The sequence below is a fragment of the Mauremys mutica genome, chromosome 3, assembly GCF_020497125.1.
Source record: "Mauremys mutica isolate MM-2020 ecotype Southern chromosome 3, ASM2049712v1, whole genome shotgun sequence".
Lineage (NCBI taxonomy): Eukaryota > Metazoa > Chordata > Testudines > Geoemydidae > Mauremys > Mauremys mutica.
Window position 1 is genome coordinate 120,852,099 of NC_059074.1, and position 17,280 is coordinate 120,869,378.

General features: G+C 45.8%; 1 protein-coding gene across 2 annotated transcripts in view; it reads right to left on the reverse strand.

The window, feature by feature from the left end:
* LOC123367290 (plasminogen-like) overlaps positions 1-17,280 on the reverse strand; it is a 61,439-nt gene that overhangs the window by 40,450 nt on the left and 3,709 nt on the right. For both annotated transcript variants that reach the window (XM_045011429.1, XM_045011430.1), the window contains exons 2-3: positions 7,384-7,519; positions 4,878-4,984 (exon numbers count right to left, since the gene is read on the reverse strand). In XM_045011429.1, coding sequence (XP_044867364.1) covers positions 4,878-4,984; positions 7,384-7,519 — 243 coding nt within the window. The remainder of the gene's footprint in view (positions 1-4,877; positions 4,985-7,383; positions 7,520-17,280) is intronic.

The following is a 17,280-nucleotide window of genomic DNA, read 5'->3' on the forward strand; positions in this document are numbered from 1 at the left end:
ACATACATCAGTGTAAATCTGGAGTAACTCAATTGACATAAAATTGATTTACCTAGGTACAGTAAGAGGAGAATTAGGCTAACTGCTTGTTTATGGATGAGGGTCCAGATTTTCCTAAAATTGAGAGGTCTTTGCATCTGGGGTTCTGATTCAGGCCTATTTCTAATCTGGCCAGACTATATTTATGGATAAATATGCAGTCTACCATAGAATTTTTAGCTGGGAACCTTTTGTATACCCTGAGCAGTTTTGCAATGTGTTCACATTTGAAAATCTGAAGAAATGAACACTGAAGCAGTCAAGTGTTGACACGAACTCTTTTTATTTGAATAAACTTCTGACAGTTTATATAACCTTTAGGTTTTTTTCCATCTGCTAACAAAGAACCAACTTTGAACCCTAAACTCAAGCCCATGTTCATTTAGATTAACAATTTACGAATTGGTATGTCCAAATACGGCCTTTAATTCCCATCCCACTTTCCATAACACGAACTAAATTATTTTCTGTCTTTATAGCATGTTTGATGGGGAAGTTCTGGAAAAAAATCTGCACATTTTTTCCTGTCAAACACTATCTGTGGCTGTGAACGATAAGATAGAGAAGGGTAATCAAATCTCATTTTTGAGGGTGTAAGATGACCTCTTGTGGACAAAAGGGAAGAGTTGTTCATTCCATCTACAGCAATGCATAATCATTTAGATGCCTAATGGGAAATGTTCACTTTCCTTTGACACATTAGGCTATTAGTGACTGCCAGAGGCAGCACAGTAGGCTACACAAATCAATAATCTGAGCCAGTTAGGCAAATTCTTCATTCCTATTTCCTGTTCTGTAACAACATATTCAGACAACATGATTTCATTTTTAGGATTGATACAAGATGCTTTAAAACTCTGTGACAATAATAGGGTAAATTACAGAGGAACACAGCTAAATACTCAGTCGGCTATAGTAAGACCTTTAATCTCACTGAACCAGACATATTGCACTGTTCTAAACTGTCCTTTAGCAGGGAGTTTCACAGCTTCATGCATAACAGTCAGAGCTCCTTCATGCTTTATGTTGGAGGCTGCACTAAAGAAAGAAGATTATTGGCAACTGGATTGGCTTTTTTGGTGTCGTTAGTACAAATTAAAATAAAGGAATGACTAAATCAAGGGTTGACAACTCCCTTGATTTTAGCACTAATCTTATGATATTAGGATTTTATTGAAAGCTCCAGCTCCTGGAAGCAAGTGATTAGATGAAAAATTCAGCTTTCAAATAAAAAATAAAGCAAATTTGTAGCCTTCATGGTTGCATATAAGAGCTGGAAAATATTACCTGAGTGTACTCCAATGGCTCAAAAGCCAGAAGGAAAATAAAAAGCCCCCCACTTTTTTTTTAAATATCTCATGGTTTTTAAGCCAATCTTGTGATTTTTGTAGCTTGACTCATGGTTTTCGAATGTTTGGGGTTGGCAATTCTGACATATTTATTGATTGGTTTATATATTCGGCTTGTTTAACAGGAAACCAACTCCAAGATCCATGGCTGAGATTTTCAAAGGATGCTAAGGGAGTTGGATGTCCAAATCCCATTGAGTTTAAATGGGATTTGGGCACCAAACTCCTTTGGAATCCTTTGAAAATCCCAGTCTGCATGTGGTAGGATCATCACCCATCCTTATATTTGCTGGATAGTTCTGATTTTGACAGTATCCCAAACACATTTTCAGGATTGGCATGTCATTGTGTTGGCATCAATGCATCATGAGTTAATGACATAAGTGTTACAATGTTGTGGTGTTATGGGACAGATTCTGATCTCAGAGATTCATTGGCCTTTCTCTGGATTTACAGCAGTGTAAACCAGAATAAGAATCTGGCCCTCTCATTACAGTATTTATATTGTGTCAACTGGAATATTTAATTACTTGTAAGTGAAGAGTTAATTTCATCTTACTTCATCATTTGCTCATGTGTCCATTGATTTTTCATATTTATAACAATAACTATACAGGGCCAACTTTTAAGGCCTTGCTCGGTTTTTACTCAATCCTTACTCAAAGGAAACTCCCACTGTCTTCTGGCTATAATAGAATATCCCATATTGAAATGTTAAGTAAGGACATTTACTAAGTCCACTATTCTTAAACCTATTTTAATTTACCCCAGAAGTGATGTCAAGTATCAGAGGGGTAGCCATGTTAGTCTGGATCTGTAAAAAGCGACAAAGAGTCCCGTGGCACCTTATTGACTAACAGATGTATTGGAGCATGAGCTTTCTGACGCTGCGTCTGACGAAGTGGGTATTTACCCACGAAAGCTTATGCTTCAATATGTCTGTTAGTCTATAAGGTGCCCAGAAGTGATGTGATTCAAAACTTGAGTATAACTTTTAATACCAATGACTTATTAAGTCAATTTTCTATGAGGAATGTGTGAAAAAAGAAAGTGGCAGGGAGTTATATATGCACTATACGTCTGGAAGCTCTAGCTGTTGGGTTTGAGTTGGAGTCAGAGGGCCAATGTTCTGTTGATGCAAATAACTCTGGTGGCATTTTGGCCATTTACACCAACTAAGAACTGTAACCTGTAACATTTAAGAGACAGATGGTGAGTTAATAAAGCTTGTTATTTTTCTAAATTTTTAAGAGATTATAGTAATTCAACTGAGTTAAACTGCAAAAGCAGGAAGGCTAATTCCAAAGCCAGAGAATTTTTACTTACCTCAACTCTGAGATATCAAGTTACAGGTATTACATCATCAAAACAAAATCTCCTTGGTTGATCATAAACTAGAGATACGACATTTATCTAGCAACTTTTGAAGCTACTGGCTTCTAGAAATTAACTTCTTTCTTGGTGTCCTATACATTACACTATATTATCCTGCAGGGGCGACTCTAGCCATTTCGTTGCCCCAAGCACGGCGGCACGCCACAGGGGGCGCTCTGCCGGTCGCCAATCCCGCGGCTCCGGTAGACCTCCCACAGACACAACGCCCCCCGCGGCATGCCGCCCCAAGCATGCGCTTGGCATGCTGTGGCCTGGAGCCGCCCCCATTATCCTGTATGTGTTCCAGGACATGAATGTGAGAACTAGGAGGAAGACTGATGAAGCGCATTGATGTTTAAATTCCAATTTTGGGGGTATCTGGGCCAGATCCACAGCTGAAGTCAATGAAATCAGTGGAAATATGCTAATTTATACCAATTTAGAATCTGGTCCATTGTGTTTTCCTTATAGAACCTTATAGAATAAATGAGACCTACTTCATGGCTGTCTGCAGTTTAGTATTTCAGCATATTTTTCAAACTCATCACAAAATTTTAAAAAGTGAAAAAGTATTACTGGTAATTACAGCATCATTTAACACAGGTCAATATAAACACAAGGTATGCTAGCCAGTTACCCTAGGTGTTTGAATGATTAGCAAATAAGACTTTCTTTTCTCCAAGAACTCTCACTTCAGTCAGTTGATGTTACTATGTAATTTTTCTTCCCTTGGAACTTGTAGAAGTGGTCACATTTAAAGGTGGAAATTTATTTTTCACACTGCCTACTGTCTTTTCAAGGCTTGACTATAATCTTACTTCAAGGGGAAAATTAAGGAATCCAAAAAGAGTCTTCAACCCAACCACTTGTCTGAGCATGCTATAAGCCTAGAATAGAGATTTTAAAAGGGAGCTTATCAAAAACGGATATTTTATATTTTGTTATTGAGAGATTCATTGTTTATAGACCAGGGGTCGGCAACCTTTCAGAAGTGGTGTGCCGAGTCTTCATTTATTCACTCTAATTTAAGGTTTCGCGTGCTGGTAATACATTTTAACGTTTAGAAGGTCTCTTTCTATAAGTCTATAATATATAACTAAACTATTGTTGTATGTAAAGTAAATAAGGTTTTTAAAATGTTTAAGAAGCTTCATTTAAAATAAAATTAAAATGCAGAGCCCCCCGGACCGGTGGCCAGGACCCAGGCAGTGTGAGTGCCACTGAAAATCAGCTCGTGTGCCACCTTCAGCACCTGTGCCATAGGTTGCCTGCCCCTGTTATAGACAGAATCAGAGTCGAATTACTGTTTTGTGGGGCCCTGAGCCAGAGCAAGTGGGGGCCCCTCCCTCCCCTTCCACCTGCAGTCACACCCTCCCTCAGCCCGTGCTCCTTCCAGGGAGCAGGTCGGGGTGCACCCTGCCCACCCAGCACTCCTGCTGAGAGCAAAATCACTCCCCAGCAGGAGCGCTGAGTGGGCAGAGTGGTTTGGGGCACCCGTTCTTCCAGGGGGCCCCAACTGGCTGGGGCCCCTGGGCACAGTCCCCATTGGCCCAAGGGCTAATTCACCACTGGATAGAATATGAGATCAAATGCTTCTTCTGTTAAATCATCCCTGGTTTTCTGGGACATATTTAAACCACATAAACTCAAAATTAAGGGATTGAAAATAAAACATACAAACAGGAAACCCAGTAGAGTTGAAAACTCACATGATAATAGATTCCACCAGACCCATTAAGCAGAGAGCTGCAAACACTTATCAGTGGAGAAATGTATCACTTTTTTTTTTTTTTGGTTGAAGCATGTTCAATATGTGTGAGCCCAAAAACATAAAATGCGTGGGACTAGATGGAGGGTTAGAAATCCATCTATATCCTTTCCCTTCAAGGAGGCTGGTTTGAATCCAGCCCAAGTTGGGTGTAGTATCATCGGAGGACTGTTCAAAGGCCTATATGGAATTACGTTAGTGTTTTCAGTCCATTTCCCTGCATCCATCTCACAGAAATCATCACCACCATAAATGACAGGAAACTAACAATCTCAGAAAAGTGGTAAAGGATATATTTCTGTCAGGTGAGCATATATTAAAGAAGTAATATCAAAATATATACATACTTCTCTTCTCAAAGAGCACTACATTTGTTCTTCTAACCAACTCCGATGTTTTGGTGTTCTCAGCCAGTGTAGTACACTGTTGATCTTTACTGGTGAATAGAAAGGCCCTGTTGAAATTGAGAGGGGAAAGCCGTGGAAGAACCAGTCATTAATGTTGTTTAAATTATTGTCTTAGTGAAAATTTTTCATTATCCATTTTAGATTTTATCAGTCATGGCAGTTTAGAGACATTTTAGGCTTTTGGTAAAATTTTCAAAAGCACCTGAAGTGCCTAAATTGGACTTAGGCTCCTAAGTCTCTCCAGCACATTTTGAAAATGTTACCCTTTGTCTGTAACTGCCTCGCCTATAACTCAACCTGCGCAAACTGAACTACGGGTGTTATCCTGCATTCACATTAGGAAAAGTGGTTATGTTAAAGGAGTCCTAGCTAGCTTATGTCACGTAAGCCTGACCTACACTCAGCTTTTCCCTGGTCTAGCAAAGCCTGATACACCATGACAGGCTGCTCTTACTAAAACAACAACAACACAAACGAAATAGCGTTCAACAACTATGGGCCAAAAAGACGGCAAAACCATTACATTAAACTGCAATGTTGAGTCCATTCCTGTAGTATTTTTATAAAGGTGTCACATCCTCCTTCTCATGCAACTTTCTTCTCCTGGTTCCCCCCCATGCTAATCAGCCCCCCCCATGCTAATCAGCACACATTGTTGATTTAAAAGTATTTATACAAAGAAGTCCCATTGGTCTAAAAACCAGGCTTGATCAAGGGCTCAAAGGCACAGGGGCTTGATCCTGCTCTAGCAGCAAAATTCCCCATAAACTTCAGTGATGCAGGATCAGGTCCCACGGGCAGAGTTCGTGGCTGCAGCCCTGACTTCCACACCTGGCAATCAGGAGGCTGAGGGATAATATTGTGTATGTAGAGGTCCCAGCAGGGAAGAGTTACCCCTCTACAAAAGATACATGTATATTTTTAACTTTTCTTTAAGGAACTTGGTCCAAATCTCTCTCTTGCCTTTCCTCGGTGAGAGTTCCAGGAGTGTTGCTGAAGTTCTGCATCCTCTGCATAGCTTATGGGGAGTGAAGGAGAGGTGTGTGTGTGCAGGGGCGGCTCTAGGATTTATGCCGCCCCAAGCAGGGCGGCATGCCACGGGGGGCGCTCTGGTGGTCGCCGGTCCCGTGGCTCCGGTGGACCTCCTGCAGACGTGCCTGCGGAGGGTCCGCTGGTCCCACGGCTCCGGTGGACCTCCCACAGGCACGCCTGCGGATGCTCCACTGAAGCCGCGGGACTGTCTGCGGGAGGTCCACCGGAGCCGCCTGCCGCCCTCCCGCGGCACGCCGCCCCAAGCGCGCGCTTGGGTCTGGAGCCGGCCCTGTGTGTGTGTGTGGGGGGGGGTGTTCACAGAGGATGGGTGATGATTCATTTGCATGAAAATAGTAGCTGGAGCCTGGCAGTGACTTCTGTGATCCTGTTTGGTAGCATCCCTTTAAAACGAATATTGTTTCTTGGTGGATCTTTGCCATCTTTAAAACTTTCAGTAGATTTTAAATTGATTGCCAAGCTATAAACCATTTTAAAAACTCAGCACCAGATCACCTGTGGCTCGAACGAGGGGAGGGGAATCAGAAGGGCAGAAAATTCCATAAGATTCACCTCTGGAGTTTTCAAAGAAGCATCATTTGGAAGAGAAAGGGTTGGGGACCCCGGGGAGTTTAGAGAGGAAGTCCTCCCAGCCCCATGGATGGACAGGACTTGGTGTGAAGGGAGCCTCCCTTTACAGTGCAGGCTTCTCCCTTTGCACTGCTCCACCGGCCCCCTTCCCTCAGGCAGCATGCTGGGCTCTGCAGTTAATGTTGCTGCAAGGAACGATATCTGTCAGTAGAATATCCGGTCAGATATTTGGCGACTGAGCAGGGGACAGTGCTACAGGTTGGCCTGTTCCCTACTTCATCACCTCCAATGCCCCAAAATCCTACAGAGACCTTTATTCATAGGACCTCCACAGGGAAGCAAGGAGGGGAGGTGGTGCCATTCCCTCCCTCCCAGGGAAGATCTAGTCCACACACATTAGTGCAGGGGATCCTCTGGCTCAAGGTGCAGAATGAGAATGATATAGACCCAACAAGTTCTGCTGCTGAGGTCCTGTTTTCTGAGAAGCGCATTTCTTATAGGCCTATGTATGGCAAAGGGTCTGAAGGCACCTGGATATTGGTGTGTTAGATTGTGTGTCAGGAAGGTTTGTGCATCAAGATACCCAGGTTTTTTTCCAACACGTATGCTGAAATGAAAAACACCATCTTCTTGGTATCTCCTTCCATATCGTCTCTTTTCACCCACATCTCCCAGGTATTGACTTTCTGGGCATTTTTTCCTTTCCTCCCAAACCTCAGAATAAACTTACTCCTGAGGAACACCCTTAGAAAGCTTCCTTAACATATAAAGCAGAATACTCAGTCAGTCACAATGGAATATAGCTGTGGGACACAACAGAAATTACCTGCATGTGAATTTTGTTTCAGCTTCACATTTCTCAGCACATTCTTCTTTACGGTTTGTTCTGTAAATCTGTTTTGTTTGACCAACTATCCAAGCACCCTCCGTTTTTACATAGTTGTCTAGTATATCTCCTTGTGCTAAAAGAAAACACAAAAAAAAGGAGTGGTGATTAAACAGTGAGACTTCTGCACTTCATATAATTTATGCTTTTAAATTGCATTTCCTGTCACACATTGGCAAGTGACGCTGCCATTTAATTTGTGTGCATTTGAGCTAATGGTAACACACCCTGAATAAGCTCCATTCTCCTGGCATGGTAAAGGTTGGCATCACTGGACACAAAGACAGAGACGAAGTGCTTTGATGATGAGAACAAGTGGTCTGATGCATAGGGAATGGGAAGCAGGCAGAGAGACCCAAAGGGGTGAGGAAGCGATACGGAGTGAATCAGAAACAAGGGAGATGATTTTGGTAACAGTATTTTGGAGACACTGGAAGGATGGGAATGATCCGAAAAAATGACTCTTGTGCAGTTTTATCTGTCACATCTTCTTGGTTGTCGGTCTGCAGATATTTTGAGTGGAAACAAGACAACCTCAGTCGTGAGGCTATCACTGCAGCCAATTACAATGACCATGTTTATTGTTATAATATCTCAAGACCGGATCAGATTTAATAGTCAAGCTATCAGGTTGTGTCTTTGATTGCAATGAATTACAAAATTGTGAATTGGTAAATAAATTAATTTGGCAGTTTCTGAAAGCTAGACCTACATGTTAAATGTGTTGGATGAATATGCTAATATGTTTTACATCTGCATGAACCAATTAATGCTGAGATGTTCAATTACATTCACCCTTGTAAAGGAATTTGCTATCTAATTAACTTTCCTCTGCCATCTATAAAAATTCTAAATGTCTATTCATCAGTTAGACAATTGTTTCTCTGCTGTTTTTAGCAGCAGGATTACAGAGAGCACTAATCATGTGGTTTTATCATTTCCTTTTCAAACGAGGATATTCTTGATAAATGTTTGATACTGAGAATTATTCATTCAGTATGAAATTCACCCCTAAACAGAGAGTGACCCCAAGGCCTACACATCACTCAAATCCATTTACATCTTGTGTGGACCCTCTGCACAGGGATGAACTTCACTCTCATAGAAGTTGATTTGAATCAACACATATTGGGCCTGATTCACTGCTGCATTACTCCAGTTTTATGCCAGCGTAACTCCAATGAATTTAAGGGAGTTTTGAGAGTTCACACCATTACATACATACATACTGTCCATATTTATATTATGCCAAATGCTTTTTTGTTGCAGCTATCAAAGTAAATTTATCTCCGTTGTAGTTAAGTCACACGTCAAGGGTATTGTTCTATAGGTGCCAGAGGGGATGGCTCAGTAGTATAAGAATCCAAGCATCCAAGAAAATCTCCAACCTTTTGGAATCCCATATCTACCCCTACCTTACGGATACATTTTGTGGCACTCTAGTGGCCTGCCCTTTTCTCCGGAGCCAGCCTGGAGCAAAGGTACCTTCTCCTGGAGTTTTCATGGAAGTGCCACAGGTAACAGACACTTCTCCTCAAACCTCACAATCTGGGTATGTGGGGAACAAAGCACCTGCCTCGGCCAACCCTCTCATTGTCATACACACATTTTACACTGGTTTAATTCCATCGATTTCAGTGAGTTACCGTACTTTCAATTTACACCAGTATAAGTGCAGACAAAGTCAGATCCGGAGTATCAGCTATGAGAGGAAATACTCCTAGCCCTACAGCCAGCTACTGTCCCTACTACCCATAATCCCTAGCAAAGTAGCTAGGGTCTAGTAGTTAGTGTACTAGTCTAGCATTTGGGAGACCTGGGTTCAAGTCCCTGCTCTGCTACAGTCTTCTTGTGTAATCTTCAGCACATCATTCACCTTTCTGTGCTTCTATTCCTCATCTGTAAAACAGGGTTAATAGCACTCCCCTGCCCTGTTGGGGTGTTTTAAGGGTAAAGAGTGTGAGGTACTCTGGTGACAGGGGCCATATAAATATCTTAAATAGATAGCTGGAGAACATGCTGTGGGATTCGTGTCCTGTTGTATGATTATGGGGCAATAGCCGTTTATGGGCCACCTATGGCTTTGCTAATCTCAAATTCTATCTGTTTTCCAAAACAGTACCACCTCAGATATTCACTGCTTTCTCTGATCATACAGGAAGCATCCCCATTCTTACTCATCAGTGGCATAAATAGAAAATAACATTTGCTAATATCTTTGCACCTACAGAGCTGCTGCTCCTTTTTTTTTTAAACTGATTTAAATTGTGCACAAATAAATTTGGAAGATGTTTATCAGCTAATTTTGGCTGAACTGGTAACTAGTAACAGAGAGGAGAATATGACTTAAATTCCTTGATGAAGATAGCAAAATACAAACAAAATAACTGATCTCAAAATACAACAGGCTGTGCATTATTTTAACCTAAACTCCAATTTGTTATAAACCCAGAAACGGCACAAGGAAATTAATTAACAGGCCAGTCATATATCTGGAAGTAAACTGATCTGTTCCATTTATATACGTATCACTTATAAATGTTCCAGGGCTGATCCAGAATACATAACTTACTGTTTCACTGAGGTTCTGAGCGGGGTCAGTGTGTGGCTCATTGGTTTGGGATATGTGAGGCTGTGTTGGTAACACTGAGCAAATGTCTTTTTGGGGTTTTTTCTTTAAAGATTTTAAAAATGATAAATTAACAAGGGCTAATGACACTTCTGTTATGACAACATTTAGAGAGACAAGGTGGGTGAGGTAATATCTTTTATTGGACCAATTTCTGTGGCATAGTAGGTAATCAGAGGGTTATAGATGGTGAGTCCTCTGGGGATGAGGTTTTGTTTCTTGCATACGCTCAGTAAGCAGATGTCACTCGCTGTTCAGGTCTAACTGGCAGTCCATTCTTGTGGCTTCTGCCAGTTAAGGACAAAAATGGAGAATACTGCCAGGATATTGATGTATAACTTAAGCCTTGGAATAAGCAATTTTGTGAATTAATGAACAGATCCCCACCAAGATGTAAACTACAGCTTAATCCAGCAATGAACCTGGCAGGCAACAGACCAGTGACATTAGAGGAAGTGATGCTAGTGGTCAAATGGTCGTTGTAGGGGGGTGGTCATCCCACTCCTGCCTGGAAGCAGGGCCGGTGCAAAGATGTTTCGTGCCCTAGGTGAAACTTCCACCTTGCACCCCCCCGCACCCCCGCCCTGAGGTGCCCCCCCCCCACAGGAGCTCCACCCCTCCGCCCTGAGGCGCCCCCCTTGTGGCAGCTCCTCACCCCCCACTCTCCACTCTGAGGCACCCCCCCCCACCCCAGCTCACCTCTGCTCTGCGCATGAGCACGAGCACCCCGTCGCTGCTTTGCTTCTCCAGGCTTACGGCGCCAATCAGCTTAGGCGCCGCAAGCCTGGGAGGCGGGAGAAGTGAAGCAGCCACGGTGTGCTCCGGGAGGAGGCGGAGCAGGGGTGAGCTGGGGCGAGGAGTTCCCCTGTGTGCCGCCCCCCCCTTACTTGCTGCAGGCGGCCCTCCTCACACTCCCCTGCCCCAGCTCCCTCTGCCTAAATGCCGGCGGCTACCAGGGCGGCCGAAGATCCGGCCGCCGAGGTCGCTGCCTGAAGAAAATGGCGCCCCCCCAAATCCCAGCACCCTAGGCGACCGCCTAAATGGTTGCACCAGCCCTGCCTGGAGGGGTTGAAAGCAGCCCTGGGAGAGGGCTGAGACTGAAGGAAAAGGAAAGGCTGATTGGGGAAGCAGTTTCAGCTGGGGCCATGCCCCAATCAAGCCGCAGCTGGCCCTATAAAAGGGCTGCTAGCCAAAGCTCAAGAGTCTCTCTCTAGCTGTAGAAAGAGACAGGCCTGACTGCTTGGGAGCTGAACAGGGTACCTGAGTGGAGCTGGGCTGGGGAAAGGCCAGAGGAGCTGGGGAGCTCCAGCCTGGAAAACCCCCAGGCTGCAGGCCTTGCTAAAGGCCGAAAAAGTTACTGGGGTTGCAGAGGTGCAGCCAAGAGTAGGCAGAGGCAGCAGGTCCAAACCTTCCTTGCTGATGATGAGTGGCAATTACACTGCAATCCGCCCCAATTAGCAGGGGCTAGATGGTGACTTGCAGGAGCCAAAGACTGAGGCGAGGTGGGGATTGGGGGTTGGGGGTTCCCTGGGGAGGGGAGACCCTGAAAGACTGTGGGGTACTGAAGGGGGCAGAACCCCGAGGGAAGGGGCACTGGGGTCTGGGAGGGACATGGAAGCCAGAGGCAAGTGGGGCATCGACCTGCAGAGGGCGCTCTGAAGGCTGAAAGACCAGCAGGAGGTGCTGCACTGGTGAGTTGCCACACCGCTACAGTCATGAAATGATAAAGCACCTGGTTTAGAACTGAAAACGAGGCCCAGATTTAGTTCATTGGCTTCAGAGAGTCATCTTAAAAGTTTGAGAAACTGGTCATATTCCACTAGATTGGGAAAGGACAATGATCAGCTTGCTCAAATAATAGAAGGGCTATGCTGCTGTCAGTCCCAAGGAAGGTGTTGATGATCAGACTACTGCACCAGCTGAAATACTGTTTCAATCCAAAAATGAGAGACAACCAGTGTGGTTTCCACACAGGTCGATCTACCGTCCATGTTATATAAGCTCTGTGGAATGCAATTGACAAATGACTCAAGTGACAAAAGGAAGTTAATATCATGTTTATAGACTTTGTAGCTTCTTTTGACTCAGGGCATTGACACTGTGGATGCTGCAGTGCCAATATGGAATGCTTGAGGACTTAGTGTGCCAAGTGGAGGAACTGTACCTCAGTGCATTTATCTATGTGAGCGTCAATGGTTGTATTACAGACTGGGTCTCAGGACTATGCCCAGAATGTGTTCTCTCACATACATTATTTAATGTTCTAATAAATTACCTGATGACAAAGCTGGCTGAGGCCAAAGTATGAGGTGTGAAATTTAAAGATTCATCTTTAGAGCATCTTGAGTATATGGCTGTTGCCAGTGTGGGTCAAGAGAGCTGAAGTGATGGGTCTGATAGACTCAGGGTGTAGCCAAACCATTGTACGGACAAGCTTAGTAGAGTCCCCTGATACATCAGGTGCTCTGCCCTACCTCCAGTCCATTCACAGGGACATGAGTTCCTGCAACTGAGTGCAGCTGATGGTAGGAGGTTACACTGGGACATGCCAGGTCAGCCTAGCAGACACCCTGGCCTACCCAGTAACATTAGGGCGGGATTGGAAGTGGTTTGAGGGACTCCTCAAGCAGTGAAGCAGAAACTGCCCCACCTCAGAAACCAACCCAGGCCTGAAAATGAGAGGGCTTATGGGCCAAGACACAATGGAAGACCCCTGGGAGTGCCCCTCCAGCCAGCCAGCCAGCAGTGCCAATCCAGCAGCCCACTAGCTCTGGAACACCCAAGGAAATGAGCCACAATTGGCTACCAGAAGATGAGGACTTTGTGCAAGAACAATGGGAGGACCAGACTCTGAGCTGGGCATGGTAACAGATAGCTGTCTCAGATGGGGAGGTGGGCAAAACCCAATGAGTAAAGCACTGGCCCCACTCTGAGCTTTGTAACAAGTGGCTTTACTGAGTTATGAGACCCCCAAACCCAAGAAATATGGTGATGGCTGCTGGGAGTCAAGAAGTTCCACTGGAGGCTTCTACACCTAACCCACTCAGTGCCATATGCCAGGTACTTGGGGTGAAAAAAGACACTGGAGAGGGTGGTCCTTAGATTCTTCTGGCTGGGAATCCACAAAAAAGATGTTTGATTTTTGTCTTGTGCCCTGAATGCCAGCTGGCAGGGCCCAAAGGGATGCCAAAGGCTCCTCTGATTCTGCTCCCAGTGGTGGGCATACCCTTTGAATGGGCAGGAAAAGATTTAGTGGGGCCCTTGAGAAGATCACATCCAGGTACTGTCATTTATTGGTGACAGTAGACTATGCCACACAGTACCCGGAAGCCATCCCACTACACACAACAAATATGCTCACCATAGTGAATGAACTCATGAAGGTCTTCACCAGGGTCAGAATACCAAGGGAAATACTGATGGACTGAAGATCCAACTTCTTGTCCAAACTGACATAGGAATTGTGTAAACTGTGGACGATCAAAGCCCTAAAGACTTCCATCTACCATCTGCTGGTGGAGCAGTTCAATGAGACCCTGTAGGCCATGTTGAGGAAATTGGTCAACATGGACCCTTGACACTGGGCCCGACTGCTACCATCATTGCTATTTGTCATAGGAGAGGTCCTCCAAACCACCACAGGATTCTTGCCCTTCAAGCTTCTGTGTGTAGACAGCCCAGGGGGATTTTGGACCTCCTCCGGGAGGCCTGGAAAGAACAGGAGACTGGGGTAGTGGGCTCAGTGCCATATATGTTCCAATTTTCAAGAATAGCTGAAACTGCTATGAGATTTTGCTAAGGAAAACCTCTTGAAGGTCTCTTGAAGGCCCGGGAATAGACCAACAAAAAGGGGACACAGTTGTGAACATTCAAACCAGGTGACAGGGCTTGTTGTTACTCCCAATGCCCGAGTCAAAACTATTGGCCCTGTGGCAGGGGCCACTTGAAGTGGTAAGAAGAGTAGGGCCAGTTTATTATGAGATCCATCAGCCTGGGAGATGGAGGAGATGCAAATTTATCACATCAACCTACTGAAGGCCTGGAAAACTCAAGATGGCCTTCTGATAGCTCTTTATTCCCCAGAACCAGAACTGGGGCCTCAAGCCATGACATCCACAGACCCACCCACTGTGTCAGTGGAGCCGGAGCTCAATCAAAGACAGCAAGACAAAACACTGCGACTGACTCAGGCCTTCCCCATAGTGTTCTCAGCCCTCCCAGGGAGGATGTAGCAAGTACAGGAGACTCATCGACCTCTGCCAAAGAAAAGGTGGGAGGTGGTCCGCAAAGAACTCCAGGCTATGCTGACACTGAGAGTCATCAAGAAGTCCCACAGTGAGTAAAGAAGCCTTATTGTGCTGGTGCCAAAACCCAACAGCTCAATGAGATTCTGCATAGAATTTAGAAAGGTCAACATGATATTGCTATTAGATGTGTATCCGATGCCCGGGTGGATGAGCTACTAGAGAGACTGGGGAGCGCCGAGTATATATCCATGCTAGATTTGACTATAGGATACTGGCAAATCCCTATTGCAAAGGTGTCTCAGGAGAAGGCAGCCTTTCCTACTCCCTTTAGCATCTATCAATTTGTAACTATGCCTTTTGGCCGACAGAGCATCTGCCACCTTTCAGTGACTGACAAATAAGGTGCTGCAGCCCCATGACCCATGGACGCCTATATTGACGACATAGTCATCTATAGCTACAGTCAGGAAGACCACTTACAACACATCATCGTGGTTGTTCAAGCCCTTGAGAAGGCTTACTGCAAATCTAGCTAAGTGCCACCTTGGGCATAGAGAAGTGACATACTTCGGGTACCCCAATAGGGTGGGGCCAGCAACACTCCCAGTGGATAAGGTCCAGGCACTAACCGATGGTATGACCATGTCAACCAAGAAGCAGGTGCAACATTTCCTAGGTCAGGCTGCCTATTATAGGGGGGTTGTGCCTGGCTTTGCCACAATAGTCGCACCCCCGCCTTACCGACCTAGTAAAAAGCACCCACCTTGGGAAGATGCAATGGACAAAGGCATGTGACAGGGCCTTCAGAACTCTGAGGAACTGGCTAGCTCAGGGGCCAGTTCTCTTCCACCTAAATTTTTCAGAGCCTTTTATCCTTCAGACGGACATGTCAGAAGTAGGTCTTGAGGCCATGTTGTCCCAAGAGATAAGAGGTGAGAAACATCCAATATTGTATCTGAGTATGAAGCTATTCCCACAGGAGGAGATTGAAAAAGAGGCCCTGGCTGTGAAATGGACCATAGAGGACCTATACTATTATCTATTAGGGAACTCCTTCTTACTCTTCACGGATCACGCCCCCCCTCTACTCGCTAAATTCTATGAAGGACACCGATGTCCAGATTGAGATAGTACATCTCCTTGCAGTCTTCCAGATGCTCAACTGCCTGGGAAGGGCACATGGGAAATTGTTTTTTTTTTCCCTCAGGAGGGAGGAGGAGAGCAGGAGGAAGGCCCATTGCTTCAACTAAATCCATTTAAAAACACTCCTTTAGTTAAATCAGTGCAAGTTGTGTGTAAACGAGGCCTAAGCTAAGAAAAGACATATATGACTGAGTGATACTTCCATGCATTCCAAGAAGCTTTAGAAATGAACCTGCGAAGGAACAGGATTCAGATGTCCCCCAAGCTACTTAGGAGAGGACAATCCAAAAATACTGAATAGAACTGGAAACATACAATGGCTGTTGTATGAGAAAGGAACATCCCAAGGACAGGACACCTGTACAAATAGTAATTTCCCAAACAAGGGACTCTATGGGGAAAGTTAATGCAATCTAATACCTACTCACTATAATATCAGTGTTGTACACAACAAGATAAGCATCTTTTGACTCTGATAGGCTGGACCACAGCTTGTCTGTAAGAGCAGTGGTCACTTTGACAGATCACAAGATGCCACACGAGGCATTATGCTAAACACGTGAGTACCTTATTATCTGATTTCTCTTTCTTTATATACAGGTCTGTATCTGTTTTAAATTAGCTTTTACAGATCTGGCTAGGACTGCTTTGATATCATTTATATTATTTTATTACGATTTTTCTCTGTCTGATTCTAATGAACTTGGTTGCATTGAAGATCCCTGTGGTTTAAGACTGTTTGGGGGGAAATAGTGCAGTCCATCCCAAGGGAGGGAAAGTGATTGGCCTAGCGCAGTGAGCACAGTCAATAAGGAAAGCCTAGTGACCACTGACACAAGCCAAGTTACAGGGGGCTTGAAGTAACAATAACCCATTCCAAAGCCAAAAAGGAATCTTCCCTTCTATAAATGGGATTTATTGTTTAATGGTGAGCATAAACTTGACACAAATCTAATAGCCACTTGACTGACTATACCTCCTTGGTAAACACAGTTCAAGCAGAATAGTTACAGAGCCCTAATTCTGAAAAGAGACATTCCTGTGACCAGTGATGAGCTGCCAAATTTTTAACAACGGGTTCCCTCCTCCCTCCAAAATTTTAACAACGGGTTCCCTCCTTCCCCCCCCTCCGTGGGGGGGGGGGTCGTGCCCCATCCAACCCCTCATGTTCCTTAACACACACACTCCGAGACCCCTGACCCATCCCCCCCTTCCCTGTCCCCTGACTGCCCCTTGCTGCCCCACCCAACCCCTCCTCTCATTCTCAATGGCCCCCCAGAACTCCTACCCCATACAACTACCCCTTCTCTCTGTCCCTGAGTGCCCCCACCACCTCATCCAACCCTGCTCTTTCCTGACTGCTCCCCGGGACCCTTGCCGCCATTCAATCCCCCTGTTCCCTGCCCTCTGACTGCCCTGACCCCTATCCACCCCCCCACAACCCACCCCCTCCCTGCCCCCTTACCACACTGCCTGGGGACCGGGTCCACTCTGCCAGGACCACGACCGGCGCCGCGGGGCCCGACTCCCCGGGCCGGCCCGGCACCGGGGCCCAACTCCCCGGGCCGGCCCGACTCCCCGGGCCGGGCCAGCCCGACTCCGGGACCTGACTCCCCGGGCCGGGCCGGCACCGGGGCCCGGCCGCTCGGCCCGACTCCCCGGGCCAGGCCGGCACCGGGGCCTGGCCGCTCGGCCCGACTCCCCGGGCCGGGCCGGCACCGGGGCCCGGCCGCTCGGCCCGACTCCCCGGGCCGGCACCGGGGCCCGGCCGCTCGGCGGCAGCCGCGGGGCCCGACTCCCTGGGCCGGCGCTGGGCTG